We start from the raw sequence: 13,752 nt of genomic DNA, 5'->3' as shown, positions 1-13,752 counted from the left end.
ACCGTGCCATGGTGCTCAGCTGGGGGCTTCACGGCTGTTCCCAAACAGACGCAGAGGTTTTTGGTTTTTTTTTGCTCTAATTTTTTTCTCCACCAGATTTTTTTTCTCTGGGGGGGGTCTCCGAGCCCCCCGCCCTCACTCCCCGCAGGTGCTGGCGTGCTGCTGCACCTCGGCGGGGCTGAAGCAGAGCTGGCAGATGGGGCAGGGCACCCAGGACGGATGCTCCAATTTGGGGTCGGAATTGGGGTCGGGGTCCTCCTCGCCGCAGCGGGCGGCGTGCGCGGGCAGCAGCGCCAGGCTGAAACATCCTGGGGGAAAACGGAGTGATGGGGGGGGTCCCCAAATCCCAAATCCCCCCCCCCCCAGCCCCTGGGGATGGAGCTCTGGGAAGATCCCCAAAGCACCCACCCGAGCAGAGGGGGCACAGCCCCACCTCGCCCCCTGCGCTGGGTCCCTCGCTGTGGCCACGGGTTGGGGGTCTCCGTCCTGCGCTGGGTTTCCTGGGGGGGTGCTGCAAGCTGAGGGCTCGCCCTGCTGTGAGCTGCCCCCCCCCGAAAAGCACGGTGCAAAACGGGGGGGTTTTGGGCAGCCAGAAATTGGGGGGGGGGCTGCTGGAGCCGGCACCCACCGCGCGTGGCTGACCCTTGGGTGCGGGGAGGGAGCCAGAGCAGCAAAATCAGCGGGAGAAACGTGGGGGGGGGTGGGAGATGGATTAATTAATTAATTACCTGCCTGGGGGGCTGCGAGCCCGCTGCCTGCGGACCCTTTTTGGGGGCGCGGGGACGTCCTGCGAGGAGCCAGGGGCTGCGAACAGCGGTCAGGGGTAGGGGGACACCAGGGTGCCGCGGCGCCGCGCCTGGGGCACGGCTGGGGGGGCCAGGCTCTGCCGCCCCCCCCCAGGAGCGCAGGAACCCAGCTGCTGCTCCCCATAAACGTGGGCAGGGGGAGACGGGGCCGGGCATCGCGGGGGGGGTTCAATTTCACGCCCCCATGGGTCATTTTTTGGGGCGCCGAGGGGGTGGGTGCCACGTCCTCCCCCAGGCGCAGGGGCGCACCGCGGAGCTGAGGGTCCCCCCATGGGACCCCCCCCCAAATCGTGGGCAGAGCGGGGTCCCGGGGGCAGTTTTGGGGCAGTTTTGGCACCGGTGGGGTCGGTGCTCACCCGGTGCGGGGGGGTCCAGCCCCCGGCTGCTCCCCGTGGTGCCGTTTTGGGGATTTTGGGCTCGGCTCCGTGCCGCCGCCAGCAGCATCCTGGCCGGGCGGCTGAGGTGGGGGGGGCTCCGGGCAGGGGGGCTCCGGGATTTGGGGCCCGGCTCCAGCTGCTGCAGGCGGCTCCTGAGCTGCTCCTCCTGCCGCGAGACCCTGGGGCGGACGGACACGGACAGACGGATGGACGGATGGACAGATGGACACGGATGGACGGATGGACACGGATGGACAGATGGACACGGATGGACGGATGGGTGGACAGACGGACGTCAGCCCCGCGCCCCCCAGCCAGGAGGAGCTCAGGGTGTCAGGGGGCTCCCGGGGGCTCCAGGGTTGGCCATGATGGACCCCAGCCCACCCCAGCCCAAGCTCCCAGTTCATCCCAGTCCATGCTCCATGGCCATCCCAGTCCATCCCAGCCTGGGCTCCCCACCCATCCCAGTCCACCCCAGCCCAGGCTCCCCGCCCAGGCTCCCCATCCACCCCAGCACAGGCTCCCCATCCGTCCCAGTCCATGCTCCCAGTCCACCCCAGTCCATCCTAGTCCATGCTCCCCATACACCCCAGCCCAGGCTCCCAGTCTATCCCAGTCCACCCCAGTTCATCCCAGCCAAGGCTCCCCATCCACCCCAGTCCCTCCCAATCCACCCCAGCCCAGGCTCCCAGTTCATCCCAGTCCACCCCAGCCCAGGCTCCCAGTCCATCCCAGTCCACCCCAGCCCAGGCTCCCAGTCCATCCCAGCCCAGGCTCCCAGTCCATCCCAGTCCACCCCAGCCCAGGCTCCCAGTCCATCCCAGCCCAGGCTCCCAGTCCATCCCAGTCCACCCCAGTCCATGCTCCCAGTTCATCCCAGCCCAGGCTCCCCATCCACCCCAGTCTACCCCAGTCCATGCTCCCAGTCCATCCCAGCCTACCCCAGCCCAGACTCCCCATCCACCCCAATCCACGATCCCAGTCCACCCCATCCCAGGCTCCCAGTCCATCCCACCCCAGTCCATCCCAGTCCGCCCCAGTCCACCCCAGCCCGGGCTACCCACGAGCCTGTCTGTGCACACAGCATCCTGCAGATGGCCGGGCTGCAGCGCTGGGGGCTGTGGGCACCCTCCTGCAGGACGAGGCGATGCTGGGGGGCTGCCAGGAGCCCCCTGGCACCCCCCCCACCCCGACAGCTCCTACCAGTGCCGGCCGTGGGTCGGGCTGGGGGTCGCTGGGGGTGCGCAGGCGGAGGAAGGAGAGCCCGAACTGCCCCTGCCTGCTGAAGGGCTGGCTGCAGGTGAGCCGCACCCGGTCCCATTTCTGCCCCACCGCCGGCTCCAGGAAATCCGCTGCAAATTGGGGGGGACACCAGGAGGGGGCTTCAGGGGTGGCCCCAAACCCCTTCACCCCATATGGTGTTATTTGGGGGGGGGGTCCTGCCCTTTACCTTCCTTGAACATCCGCACCCCGCAGCGGTTCTCGCCCGCCCGCGATTCGGCCGGGGTCATCAGGGGGACGCCGGGCACCAGGGGGACGTAGGGGTGGTCCCGGGGCCAGGAGGAGCGCCCCACCTCCACCTGCACCAGGGCGCAGCCGCAGTTACCTGAGGGGGGGGGGATTGATTTTTTTTTTGGGGGGGGGGGGGCTCAGGAGATGCTCAGGGCTCATGGGGCACCCCCTGATCCTGCCCAGGGCTCAGGGCATGACCTGGGGGGGGGGGTGCAGGGTCTGCGCTGGGGGCACAGGGGGGGTGTAGGGTCCCTGCTAGGATCCGGGGGGGTCCATTTGGTGACCCCCCCGCCCTCACCCAGGTCCAGGTAGCCGATGGCCGTGGCTGCCTCCAGCTGCAGCTCCGCTCTCAGCCGCCGGCTGCGGTCCCGGGGGCAGCAGAGCCAGGGCCCCCCCCTGTCCTCCCGCAGCAGGTTCTCCACCGGGAACCGGGGGTCCTGGGGGCGGCACCGTCAGACCCCCCCCGGGTGTGAACCCACCCCATGGAGTCATGGGGGTGGTCCCGAGCCCCCCCCCCCCCCCAACCCCCAGCCCCATAGGGACCTGCGAGGAGAAGGACACCACCGAGCTGATGCGCACCGGGGCCATGGGGAGGGCTGGGGGGGGGGGCTCTGCTCGCCCCAAACGCCTGGGGGGGGGACGCAGGGGATGGGGGGGGGCTCATGGACCCCATCCTGGGCTGCTGCCCCCCCCCATTCCACACCCCCATCACCCCCAGCCCCATTGCCCTGTCTCAGAGCCCCCCTCCCAAGCCCCTGGTGCCCCCCCCAGCCCCATTTCCCCACCCTTCAGCCCCCCCCCCTGCCCCATTCTGCCCCCCCCATCACCCTCAGCCCCTGGTGCCCCCAGCCCCCCTGAGCTGCCCCCAGCCCCATTGCCCCATCCCAGTGCCCCCCCCCAACTCTGCCCCCCCCCAGCCCTATTTCTCCATCCCAGAGCCCCCCCCTTTTACCCCCCCAGTCCCCCCCAACCTCTCTCCCCCCATCCCCCAGTGCCCCCCCCAGCCCCCCCCCAGCCCCATTGCCCTATCCCAGATTCCCCCCCCCATTCTGCCCACCTGGCACCCCCCAGCCCCATTTGCCCCCCCCAGCTGCCCTGTCCTGTATCTGCCACCCCTATTCTGCCCCCCCCGTCCCCCCCAACCCCAAATACCCCCCCCCAGCCCCCCTCCTCTGCCCCATTCCTCACTTCCCCATCCCAGAGCCCCCCTCCCAAGCCCCCGGTGCCCCCCCCCAGCCCCATTTCCCCATCGCAGAGCCCCCCCTCACCCAGTTCTGCCCCCCCCCCCAGCCCCTGGTGCCCCCCCCAGCCCCATTTCCCCACCCCAGAGCCACTCCCCCAACCCAGTTCTGCCCCCCCCCAGCCCCTGGTGCCCCCCCCCAGCCCCCCATTTTGACCCCCCCAGCCCCTCTGAGCCCCCCCGAGCCCCATTTCCCCACCCCAGAGCCCCCCCCAGCCCCCCATTCTGCCCCCCCAGCCCCATTTCCCCCCCCCCAGAGCCCCCCCCTCCCAGTTCTACCCCCCCAATTTACCCCCGGTGCCCCCCCCAGCCCCATTTCCCCATCCCAGAGCCCCCCCCAGCCCCCCATTCTGCCCCCCCCAGCCCCTGGTGCCCCCCCCCAGCCCCATTGCCCCCCCCCAGAGCCCCCCCCAGCCCCCCATTCTGCCCCCCCCCAGTCCCACTGAGACCCCCCCAGCCCCATTTCCCCCCTCCCACCCAGTTCTGCCACCCCCCCAGCCCCTGGTGCCCCCCCCAGCCCCATTTCTCCATCCCAAAGCCCCCCCCCAAATTCTGCCCCCCCAATTTACCCCCCACAACCCCCGGTGGCCCCCCCAGCCCCATTTCTCCCCTCCCTTCACCCCCCTCCCACCCCCATTCTGCCCCCCCCAGCCCCATTTCCCCACCCCAGAGCCCCCCCCCAAACTTCTGCCCCCCCAATTTACCCCCCCACAACCCCCAGTGCCCCCCCCCAGCCCCATTTCTCCCCCCCCTTCAGCCCCATTCTGCCCCCCCCCAGCCCCATTTACCCCCCCCCATCCCCCTTTTTGCCCCCCCCATTTGCCCCCCGCCCCCCCCGCACCGGCCCCGCCACCGCGCGAATTCTCCCGCGCTCAGCGCGTGGCCCCGCCCCCGGCCCCGCCCCCGGCCCCGCCCCTAACCCCGCCCCCTGCCGCGGGGGCTGCTGGGAGCTGTAGTCCCGCGGCGGTGCCGCGTCACCGCGCCGGGCCCTAAGGGAGCGTCCGCCGTGAGCCGCCCCTGCACCGAGCGTGAGTGGGGAGCGGGGAGGCCGCGCGCTGAGAGGGTTCGGAAATGCGCCATGGTCCCTAACCTTAAAGCCCGCCCCTTCTTCCTCCTGACTGGCCGCCGGGGCAGCGCCGCGCGCGGCGATTGGCCGGCGGGGAGGCGGCGTGGCCGCTGATTGGCTGAGCGGCGGCGGAAGGAGCTGGCTGCCTGCGGGAGGGGAGCCCCTAAGGAGTGAGGGGAGGGGGGGGGGGGGCAAGATGGCGGCGGTGCTGGAGGTGGAGGTCGGCGGGCCCGGCGAGCGCGACGGGGAGGAGGTGGGGGGGGACTGGGAGGAACTGGGAGGAACTGGGAAGGACTGGGAGGGGGGTTCTGCCCTCTGGGGGCCGGGCCCGGGCTGCACAGAGGGGCTGGGGGCGCCTCAGCCCTGGGGGGGGGCCGAGGCCGGGCTGGGGGCGGCCTGGGCCGGGGGCTGAGGGGGGGGCTCTGAGGGGATGGGGGGGGTGGGGGAGGGGTTGGGGGGGATTGGGGGGAGATTTGGGGGATTTGGAGGGGCTGTGAGGGGGTCTGGGGGCGACTTGGGGCATTTGGGGGCGATTTGGAGGATTTAGGGGAGAATTTGGGGGAATTTGGGGGCAATTTAGGGGATTTAGGGGGCGATTTGGAGGGGCTGTGGGGGGATTTGGGGACGACTTAGGGCATTTGGGGGCGATTTGGAGGATTTAGGGGGGGATTTGGGGGATTTAGGGGGTGATTTGGGGGATTTGGAGGGGCTGTGAGGGGGATCTGGGGACGACTTGGTGCATTTGGAGGCGGTTTGGATGATTTAGGGGGGAATTTGGGGGATTTGGAGGGGCTGGGGGGGATTTGGGGGCGATTTGGGGGATTTAGGGGGCGATTTGGGGGATTTGGAGGGGCTGTGAGGGGGATCTGGGGGCGACTTGGGGGGTTGGGGGCGATTTGGGGGACTTAGGGAGGGATTTGGGGCATTTGGGGACGATTTGGAGAATTTAGGGGGAAATTTGGGTGATCTGGGGGCGATTTGGGGGGGATTTGTGGGGGCTCAGCCCCATGCTGAGGCTCCCCCCTGGCTGTCCCCATGGCTCTGGGCTCTGCTCACTCAGTGCCAGCAGGGCAGGGGCTGAAGGGCTGAGGGGGTGGGGGGCTGGAGGGGGGGCTCCCCCTCAGGCTTTGCCCTGCAGCTGGTGGCTGGGGGGTGGCAGCAGGCAGGGAGCGGCTCCCACCCGCGTGTCCGAGCCCTGCAGAGCACCAGGAGCCCCCTCGTGCTCCCCACCCGGCCACGGAGAGCAGGCAGCTGATAAGGAGGCAGCTGATAAGGAGGCAGCTGATAAGGAGGCACGCCGAGGGCTGCTCCCGTTCCTCTGCTCCCTCCCACAAAGTCCACGTCCTCAGGTGGCTGGGGACAGCCCCGGTGTAACGGGGTCAGGACCCTGCACCGCGTCCCCCCCCCCCCCCAGGACAGTACCTGCTGGGCGTTTTGGTGAAGGTTTCGTGGTGGTTTTGGGGACTCAGCCCCCGCTGGAAGCCAGCGTGGTCTGGGAGCGATACTGGGCGGTGCTGAGCCGGGGGGGGGCTCAGGAAGATTTTGGGGGTCCTGGTGTTTGGTTTCAGCTTCTGGCCCTGCGCCCCCCTCCCGAGGTGTTAGAGGCCAGGCAGTGAGAGGCTGCCACAGCACCACCACAACCTGGGGAGCTCGAGCTGGGCTCTGCACACCCAAATTTCACATCTCCCCAAATTTCCCATCTTCCTGAGCCCCCCGGGGGCCGTGCCTGCTGCAGGGGTTGCTCGGGGCGCAGCGCAGCAGCACCGCTCGGGCTGTGCTTTCCCTGCCTGCTGTCCCCTGGGGTTGCTGCTCCCGGCCTCCAGCTGCTGATCTTTTTTTTTTGTTTTGTCTTTTTCTGTCTCCTCAGGTCGACCTCTCGCACTTGTCCCCCGAGGAGAGATGGAGGTGAGTTTTGGGAAGGAGAGCCCGTGACGGGCGCTGCCAGCAGCTGCAGAGGCCGTGGGCAGCCCTCCAGGGCAGTGCCTTTTGCACATATTTGTTGTGTTTGGCTTTTATTTTCCAACTTGGATTTTTTTTTTTTTATAACTTTGTATTTTTTTTTCCAACTTGGGCTTAACTTTCAGCCTTAAGCTGCAGCTTAACATTTCAGCTTTTGAGACTTTAAGATTTAGCACTCTAACTCGCACTTAACTTCCAGCCTCAGGCCACGGGGTGAGGACGTTGTGCTTTGGCTCGCGGCCAGGCAGCAGCACTGAGAGCAAAGGAACCGCAGGGGTCAGCAGAGGGCCGGCTGTGGGAGCCTCTCCTGGCTTTCCAGAGGAGTTAGGATCGGGGCAGAGGGAGGAAGCAGCGTGCTGGGGGCTGAGCAGGGCCGGGGAAGATTTGGGCTCTGTCTCTGACAGCACACACTTGGGGTGGTGCTGCTGCGTGGGTGACACACCTTGGGTCCTGTGCAGCAGCGTGACACCTCTGCCTTGTTCACAGCACCATGAGCTGGGTATCATGGTGTCAAACAGCTGCTTTTTGGGACATTTTAAATTTATTTCTCCCCAGGATGGCAACGCAGCACCCACACCCCTGCGTCCCCTAACACCGCCCTCCGGTGCAGTCCTCCTGGCTCTCCTGCTCGTCTGCCGTGCCTGCCCGCCCCTCAGTCACCCTCTCGCTGTCGTTGCAGGGTGGAACACGCCCGGATGCACGCCAAGCACCGCGGCCACGAGGCCATGCACGCCGAGATGGTCCTCATCCTCATCGCCACGCTGGTGGTGGCGCAGCTGCTGCTGGTGCAGTGGAAGCAGAGGCACCCCCGCTCCTACAACGTGAGTGTCCTCCAGCTGCTGGGCTCATGTCTGGTGCTGAAACACCCTCAGCTGCCCGAGGGACGAGGGTGAACGCATCCGGAGGCCTCAAGGCTCTGGTGTGAGCGCTGGCAGTGACACGTGGTGTCCCCAAACAGCCCTGCTGCTTCCCGATGCTGGTGCCATGTGTCAGCTCGCCAGAAAGGCTGCGGGGCTGTGCCTGCACCAGGAAACAACCCCCACCTGATTTCCTGTAAAGAACATTTCCAGGCAATGCCCCTAATCCTCTCTGTGAAACCAAAACCGTGCCCGCGTGCCTGCACAAAGCTCCACGGCGGTGGCTCTGGTTTGGGGATATTTGGTGGGGCAGAGTGCCCGAAACTCGGTGCTGTGCCAGTCTCCTTAACCCGTGCCTGAGGGGTTGTGGTTAAAATTCTGGGAAGCCTGAAGAGGCAGAGGTTTGCTGAGCCCTGCTGCAAGATCTGGTCGTGCAGATCAGCTCCTGTGCCTCTTTCCTCAGCAGTGTTCCTTGCTCCAGCTCTGCTCCTTTGCTGTCACAGCCTGCCAGCTGTCTCCCTTCAGCCAGGCTCTGAGCTTGTTCCCTGTGTTCTGGCGGCCACCAGCCCAAATTCCTGAGCTCCCTGACACCGCTCAGTGCCCCTTGATGCCAGCAAGAGCCAGGCTGCCAGATCCACTGGGGTTTTTCTGGTGCCTGACAAGCAGCATAACGCGCCTCTCCTCCCTTCCCACAGATGGTGACCCTGTTCCAGATGTGGGTGGTGCCCCTGTACTTCACGGTGAAGCTGTACTGGTGGCGCTTCTTGGTCATCTGGGTGCTCTTCTCAGCCGTCACAGCTTTTGTCACCTTCAGGGCAACCCGAAAACCTCTGGTACAGACGACGCCCAGGTTAGTGGGAGCGTTTCTGGGAAGTGCCCTCAGCCTCAGGGCAGCATCACAAAGAGCCCTTTGGTGATTCCCTGACGCAAACCACGGCCTCAAACTCTAAAATTCGCCCTGTTCAGCCAGTGCAGCACCTCAGGGTGTGAGTTACCCTGCTGGAGGCTCTCTGTGGAGCTGCCACCCTCAGATCCCTGTCTTGTCAGGGCGGGCGGTGGGCAGGCAGACCCCCACGATGCCCCAGGGCAGCTGGCAGTCTCACCGAGCGCATTCCTGGTGTGACACTCACTTTCTCGAGGCCATCAGGGATCCGGAGGTTTCTGGTTTGGAAGTGCAGACCGTGAGCTGCAGATCTGTGGCCTGAGCTGGAACTTGAAGCCTCTGTTTGCCCACGCGTGGGTGGTTGAAACGTCCGACGTGGGAAAGTGAAACTCAATAGGTGCTCGAGGGAGAAACAAAGCCGCCTAATTCTTGTTTTGCATTTTTACAGGCTGGTTTATAAATGGTTTCTGCTAATATACAAGATCAGCTACGCCACTGGAATCGTCGGGTACATGGCTGTGATGTTCACGCTCTTTGGTCTTAATTTATTGTTCAGGTGAGCGAATCCTCGGGGCCCTGTTCCCAGGGCAGGGGCTGTGACAGGGAAGGAGGCGTTGGCTGGGATTCCAGAGAAACACTCACCTGGCAGCCTGACTGATGTGGCAGGAGGCCAGAGGGACTTTCAGGGTGTCCTCTCCCCGCGTGGTTGTGCTGCTGAGGCTGCTCAAGGGCCCTGCTTCCCGCAGGGTTGCTTCCCCTGGCTCTGTGCATGGGGCAGCAGTGAGATTTCCCTGATAACCGGGTGCCTGCAGCAAGCAGCCAGCCCCGCTGTGGTGGCAGAGGGCCTTACCCCGAGCCATCCTCCGTTTCAGGGAGGTCAATTCCTTCTGGAACAATGCGCAGGCCTGGAAACTGCCTGCAGGGCTGTGGGGGTGTTAAAAGGGGGCTTATCTGGAGCCCATGTGGTGCATGATAGAGCTGGGGAGTTGCTCAGTTGCTCATTTCAGGGGCAGGTGAGGGAGATGGGCGACAGCTATGAGCTGGGATAGGGCCCCCACAGCTCACTGGGGACGAAGCAGATGAAATGCCCCAAAAGCAGGGGCTGGTTCTGTGCCTGGAGGCGTGCAGACGGCTCTGCAGGGGGCTGATGGCGGTGACACGAGCTGCAGCGCTGCTGGGCTCCTCTGGCACGCTGTCCGTGCACCCCTGCTATGCAGAAAAGCCCTCGATGTTGTTTGGGACTCCTCTGTTGCAGAATCAAACCAGAAGATGCAATGGACTTCGGCATCTCTCTCCTCTTCTACGGTCTGTACTACGGGGTCCTGGAGCGGGACTTTGCCGAGATGTGTGCAGATTACATGGCCTCGACGATCGGGGTGAGTTCAGGCTGTGCTGTCCTCCTGGCTGCTAACAGGAGGGCTGGGGGGGGGCTGGTTGCAGCTTTTGCCTCCCCCAAAACGAGGAGGTGCAGGGAGCTCTGCCCCAGGAAGGGCTCGCTGCTCGCTCTCTGCGTCAGGAGGTCTCTGACATGAGTCACTCTGGGATCCTGAGATCCTGCTTCCCCACAAACCGAGTCTGTCCCACCTCCGGGAGCACGAGACAGGAAGGATCTGCTCAATCCCTCCAGACTGCTGACAAATATTTGTCTGGCTGAGCCTTTTATACCGGGCTGAGCCTCGGGCTGTCCCTGCGGGCACAGCGGCTGCTCCCACATGCCCGTGGTGAAGCCTGAAGTCTGCGACCTACTCACCAGAGAGAAAAAATGAACCAGAACAGCCGTGGGGTGCGTGGTGTTCCCACGTGGCTCTGCTCGCCTTCCCCCCAGTGTGGTTTTTGCTGTAACCCAGCCCCCTGGGTGCATCTTCAGCCCTTTGTCTCTTCCCTGACCTCCCTGCCTGTCCCCTGGTGTCCTGCAGCACGCTCCCACCCAGAGAGCCACGAGGGCCAAACCCACAGCCTGCAATTTGGGGGGATTCCCCCAGCGTGGGGGGGTTTGCAGGGAGTGGGGGGCTGCGGGGGGCTGGGGCACAAAGGGCTGTGCAGTGACCGAGCAGCACCACGTCCTGTTGTCATCATTCCCTGCAGCTGGACCTGTAATGAGGTTTTTAAGCCCAAAAGGCTGAGGTTGGATGCCTGGAGCGCTGGCCCAGCCCTCCCTGAAGCTTAGCTGCACTGGGGGGGTGTGGGATGCGTGCCCCCCCGTGACCATCTCTGCTCTGCCCTCAGTTCTACAGCGCCTCGGGGATGCCCACCAAGCACCTCTCCGACAGCGTCTGCGCCGTCTGCGGCCAGCAGATCTTCGTGGACGTCAACGAGGAGGGGATCATCGAGAACACGTACCGCCTCTCCTGCAACCACGTGTATCCTTCTGCTCCGGGCCAGCGCCGTGCCCCTGCCCTCCTCCCAGCACCCAGGGGCGCGTGTCGGGGACGCCGGGCGGTGCCAAAGGATCCTCACGGAGGGGACACGTGTTGGGAGCAATCGGCAGCCCCCGTTTTTTGGCAGGGCTCTGGCTCTGTGTGCTCGGTCCAGCTCCTGCCAGCCTCCTCTGCCCCACAACTCCTCCGGCAGCGCCGCGTGCGGAGCTTCCAGCGCCCTGGCAGCTGAGGGAGGTGAAGTCAGTTGCAAAAGTGGAAGTGCTGCCAGCTCACAGAGCCCTGGCCGGGGGCAGGTCAGGGTTTTTTTTTCCCAGCTGTGACTCAGCGGTGGAGCTGGGATGTTCTCTGGTACTCACTCCCTGACTCAGAGCGAGGTGGTTTCCAAAGGGCCCTGAGCAAAGGTCACGGAGCTTGTTGCCTCACGCCGGGCGCTGCAGGCGGTGTGGAAACGTTTGCAGCCTCAGCAGCAGCGTGGCAGCCGTGCGGGGGGGTTTATGGCCACGGGATTCCACCAGGCAGAGCCCTCTGCTGCGGGGGCTCTGCTGGGAGCCCCTTCCTGGGAGCCGAGGGGTTTCCTAGGAAAGCTCTGCGTTGGGCAACGCTGCCGTCCTCGCGCCACGAGGGTGCTTCCCGTGCCCTGCGTGTGGTGCGGGGGTGGTTCTGATTCCTCCAGGCGTGACAGCGGCCCCGTTTCCTCCTGGCTCCGTCCCCAGGCAGTTCCCTTAACGCGCCGCTCCCCAGCTTTCACGAGTTCTGCATCCGCGGCTGGTGCATCGTCGGGAAGAAGCAGACGTGTCCCTACTGCAAAGAGAAGGTGGATCTCAAGAGGATGTTCAGTAACCCGTATCCTTTCTCCACGGGGGAGCTGCTTCCCTGGTTCTAATGCCCCGGAGCTGGGCACGGAGCCACGGGAGCACTGGGGGAGCTGGGAGGGCGCGGGTTTGGGCGACGTGGGGCAGCTCCAGCTCGGGCCACGCTCCCCTCCTGCCTCCCCGAGGCTCTTTAACTCCGTTCCACGCAGCTGGGAGAGGCCGCACGTGATGTACGGGCAGCTGCTGGACTGGCTGCGCTACCTGGTGGCCTGGCAGCCCGTCATCATCGGACTGGTCCAGGGCATCAACTACATCCTGGGCCTGGAGTAAGGGAGGGCGGCGGGCAGCCGCGGAGCCAGGCGAGGCCGCGGGCCGGGGGCAGAGGACAGCAGCCGGCCGGATCCGTCGCATCCCGGCCGCCCCCGAGCGCCGCCGCACCGAGGACTCGTCCCTGGGGCGACCCCCAGCCAAGCAGCAGCTCCCGCGAGGACCCCGGGGGGAGCCTGTTTTTTTTAAAAGCAGTTATTTTAATGAGCGTATTTAAAACTTTCTATTGCAGACAGAAGAGACGGGTTCGGCACGGTTCCCAGCCCCGGGGCCGTGGCTTGCTCCTGCGGGAGGGAGGCTCTCGTGCTGCTGCCTCTTGGGGCCGTTCGACTCCCGTCCATGGAGCAGCCCGGGCGAGGAAGGGCTGGGGCAGCACATCGAGGTTTGGGGCTCATCTCCCTACCAGGAGGAGGTCGGGGACAGGGACAGCTCCCAGGACAGAGGGACAGCACGGAGAGGACGGGGGGACGCGGGGCTGCCCTGGTGCCGTGGGCTGAGCCCTTCCCCACCAGCTCCCCGCTGCGGGTGTACGGGGAAGGAAGGATCCCGGTCCCCTCCGCTGCCCCCCAGCCTCTGCCCGCCTCCCCCTTTTGTACGCTCCCCTCTTTTCTATGTCCCCCTGCGCGTCCCCGTGCCCCACCAGGGCTGGTGCCGTCCTCAACCCACTGGGATGTGGGGCAGGGGGGGCTTTTCTCCCCCTGCACCCCCTTGGTGGCGGCACACAGAGCTGGTGTTTGGCGATGCGGGCAGGGCTGGTGGCACCAGCAGAGCGAGGCCTCCCCCAGCCCCCCGGATTTGGCACGGGGTCTTCCTCGTGCTGCAGGGATTGGGGAAGTGGCTGGCACCGTGGCGTGATGGGGGGGCTGCCCCCAGGCCCTGCTGAGCCCTGGGTTTGTGTGGGGCTGAAACTGCCCCACACTGTGCCAAACACACAAAGTCCCGGGCACTGCTGTGGCCTGGGGATTTTCTCACTCGTCCCGCCTGTGCTGTGTCCGGGTGGCATTTCCTCCTCCCTCCCCTGCACTGGTGGCTTCTGCAGCCCCCCCCCGGGCGCTGACCACCAGCCCCAGCACCCTGCGGGTGGTGGGACGGGGCTGGGCAGTGCTGAAGGTGCTGGGCTGCAGCCCCGGTGCCCACGGGCGCTGCGGGGAGGACGCGGGCACGGAGCTGACCGTGGGTGGGGGAGAGGTGGGGGCTGCGGGTGCTGGGCCCTGTCACTGCGCCAGCACCGCCCTTCCCGGAGTTGTTAATAAAAAATGCCAGAAAATTCACTGGGCTTTTAGGGGCTTTTTTTTTCGACACCTGGTGTTTCTCTGCCTGGATCCGACGCCTACCAGGGCTGGAGGGGTTTGGGTCCCTGCTCCAGGGCAGGGGGCAGAGGCCTGGGGGCTTCCCCCCTCTCACTTGTCCCCATGTCTGTGTGTGGGGTTCCCGGGGTGGGGAAGCCCCTTCTGCCCCCTGAGCCCTTCCCCTGGGCATTGGGGCCGTCTATGGGGTCAGTGGCCTTGGCCCTGCTTCAAACGGTGCCAGCGCCG

General features: G+C 66.0%; 2 protein-coding genes across 13 annotated transcripts; one reads left to right on the top strand and one right to left on the bottom strand.

The window, feature by feature from the left end:
* Positions 1 to 65: 65 nt before the first annotated feature.
* XNDC1N (XRCC1 N-terminal domain containing 1, N-terminal like) lies at positions 66 to 4,910 on the bottom strand. Of its 10 annotated transcripts, none has more exons than XM_068682493.1 (10): positions 4,777 to 4,910; positions 3,239 to 3,323; positions 2,994 to 3,132; positions 2,634 to 2,789; positions 2,387 to 2,535; positions 2,244 to 2,333; positions 1,163 to 1,362; positions 729 to 804; positions 409 to 518; positions 66 to 308 (listed from the first exon to the last, which is right to left on the bottom strand). In XM_068682493.1, exons 2-10 carry the CDS (start codon positions 3,281 to 3,283, stop codon positions 77 to 79), a joined length of 1,197 nt encoding a protein of 398 aa, XP_068538594.1. In that variant the 5' UTR covers positions 3,284 to 3,323; positions 4,777 to 4,910; the 3' UTR covers positions 66 to 76. The 10 variants fall into 10 exon arrangements, with proteins under 10 accessions (XP_068538594.1, XP_068538833.1, XP_068538981.1 ...); XM_068682732.1 differs by having other exon boundaries at positions 409 to 500; positions 4,777 to 4,909; XM_068682880.1 differs by having other exon boundaries at positions 409 to 541; positions 729 to 799; positions 1,164 to 1,362; positions 4,777 to 4,909.
* A 221-nt stretch (positions 4,911 to 5,131) lies between these two features.
* Positions 5,132 to 12,424, top strand: RNF121 (ring finger protein 121). 3 transcript variants are annotated; one of them, XM_068682296.1, is made up of 9 exons: positions 5,132 to 5,254; positions 6,869 to 6,906; positions 7,640 to 7,781; positions 8,513 to 8,667; positions 9,149 to 9,256; positions 9,956 to 10,076; positions 10,927 to 11,060; positions 11,820 to 11,921; positions 12,100 to 12,424. In XM_068682296.1, the coding sequence occupies exons 1-9, from the start codon at positions 5,198 to 5,200 to the stop codon at positions 12,218 to 12,220; spliced, it is 978 nt and encodes a 325-aa protein (XP_068538397.1). In that variant the 5' UTR covers positions 5,132 to 5,197; the 3' UTR covers positions 12,221 to 12,424. The 3 variants fall into 3 exon arrangements, with proteins under 3 accessions (XP_068538397.1, XP_068538479.1, XP_068538314.1); XM_068682378.1 differs by having other exon boundaries at positions 5,169 to 5,221; XM_068682213.1 differs by lacking the exon at positions 5,132 to 5,254 and adding an exon at positions 5,994 to 6,350.
* The last annotated feature ends 1,328 nt before the right edge of the window (positions 12,425 to 13,752 follow it).

The sequence above is a fragment of the Anas acuta genome, chromosome 1, assembly GCF_963932015.1.
Source record: "Anas acuta chromosome 1, bAnaAcu1.1, whole genome shotgun sequence".
Classification (NCBI taxonomy): Eukaryota; Metazoa; Chordata; class Aves; order Anseriformes; family Anatidae; genus Anas; species Anas acuta.
Note: the sequence above shows the minus strand (reverse complement) of the source record. Positions and strands in the feature narration are given on the sequence as shown.

Coding starts and splice junctions, on each gene's coding strand:
- XNDC1N (XM_068682493.1), bottom strand. CDS start 3,283: ATGGCCCCGGTGCGCATCAGCTCGGTGGTGTCCTTCTCCTCGCAG. Junction 2,790..2,993: donor CATCGGCTACCTGGACCTGG/GTGAGGGCGGGG, acceptor CCCCCCCCTCAG/GTAACTGCGGCTGCGCCCTG. Junction 519..728: donor GCTCGCAGCCCCCCAGGCAG/GTAATTAATTAA, acceptor GCGAGCCCTCAG/CTTGCAGCACCCCCCCAGGA.
- RNF121 (XM_068682213.1), top strand. CDS start 6,009: ATGCTGAGGCTCCCCCCTGGCTGTCCCCATGGCTCTGGGCTCTGCTCA. Junction 6,351..6,868: donor CACAAAGTCCACGTCCTCAG/GTGGCTGGGGAC, acceptor CTGTCTCCTCAG/GTCGACCTCTCGCACTTGTC. Junction 6,907..7,639: donor TCCCCCGAGGAGAGATGGAG/GTGAGTTTTGGG, acceptor CTGTCGTTGCAG/GGTGGAACACGCCCGGATGC.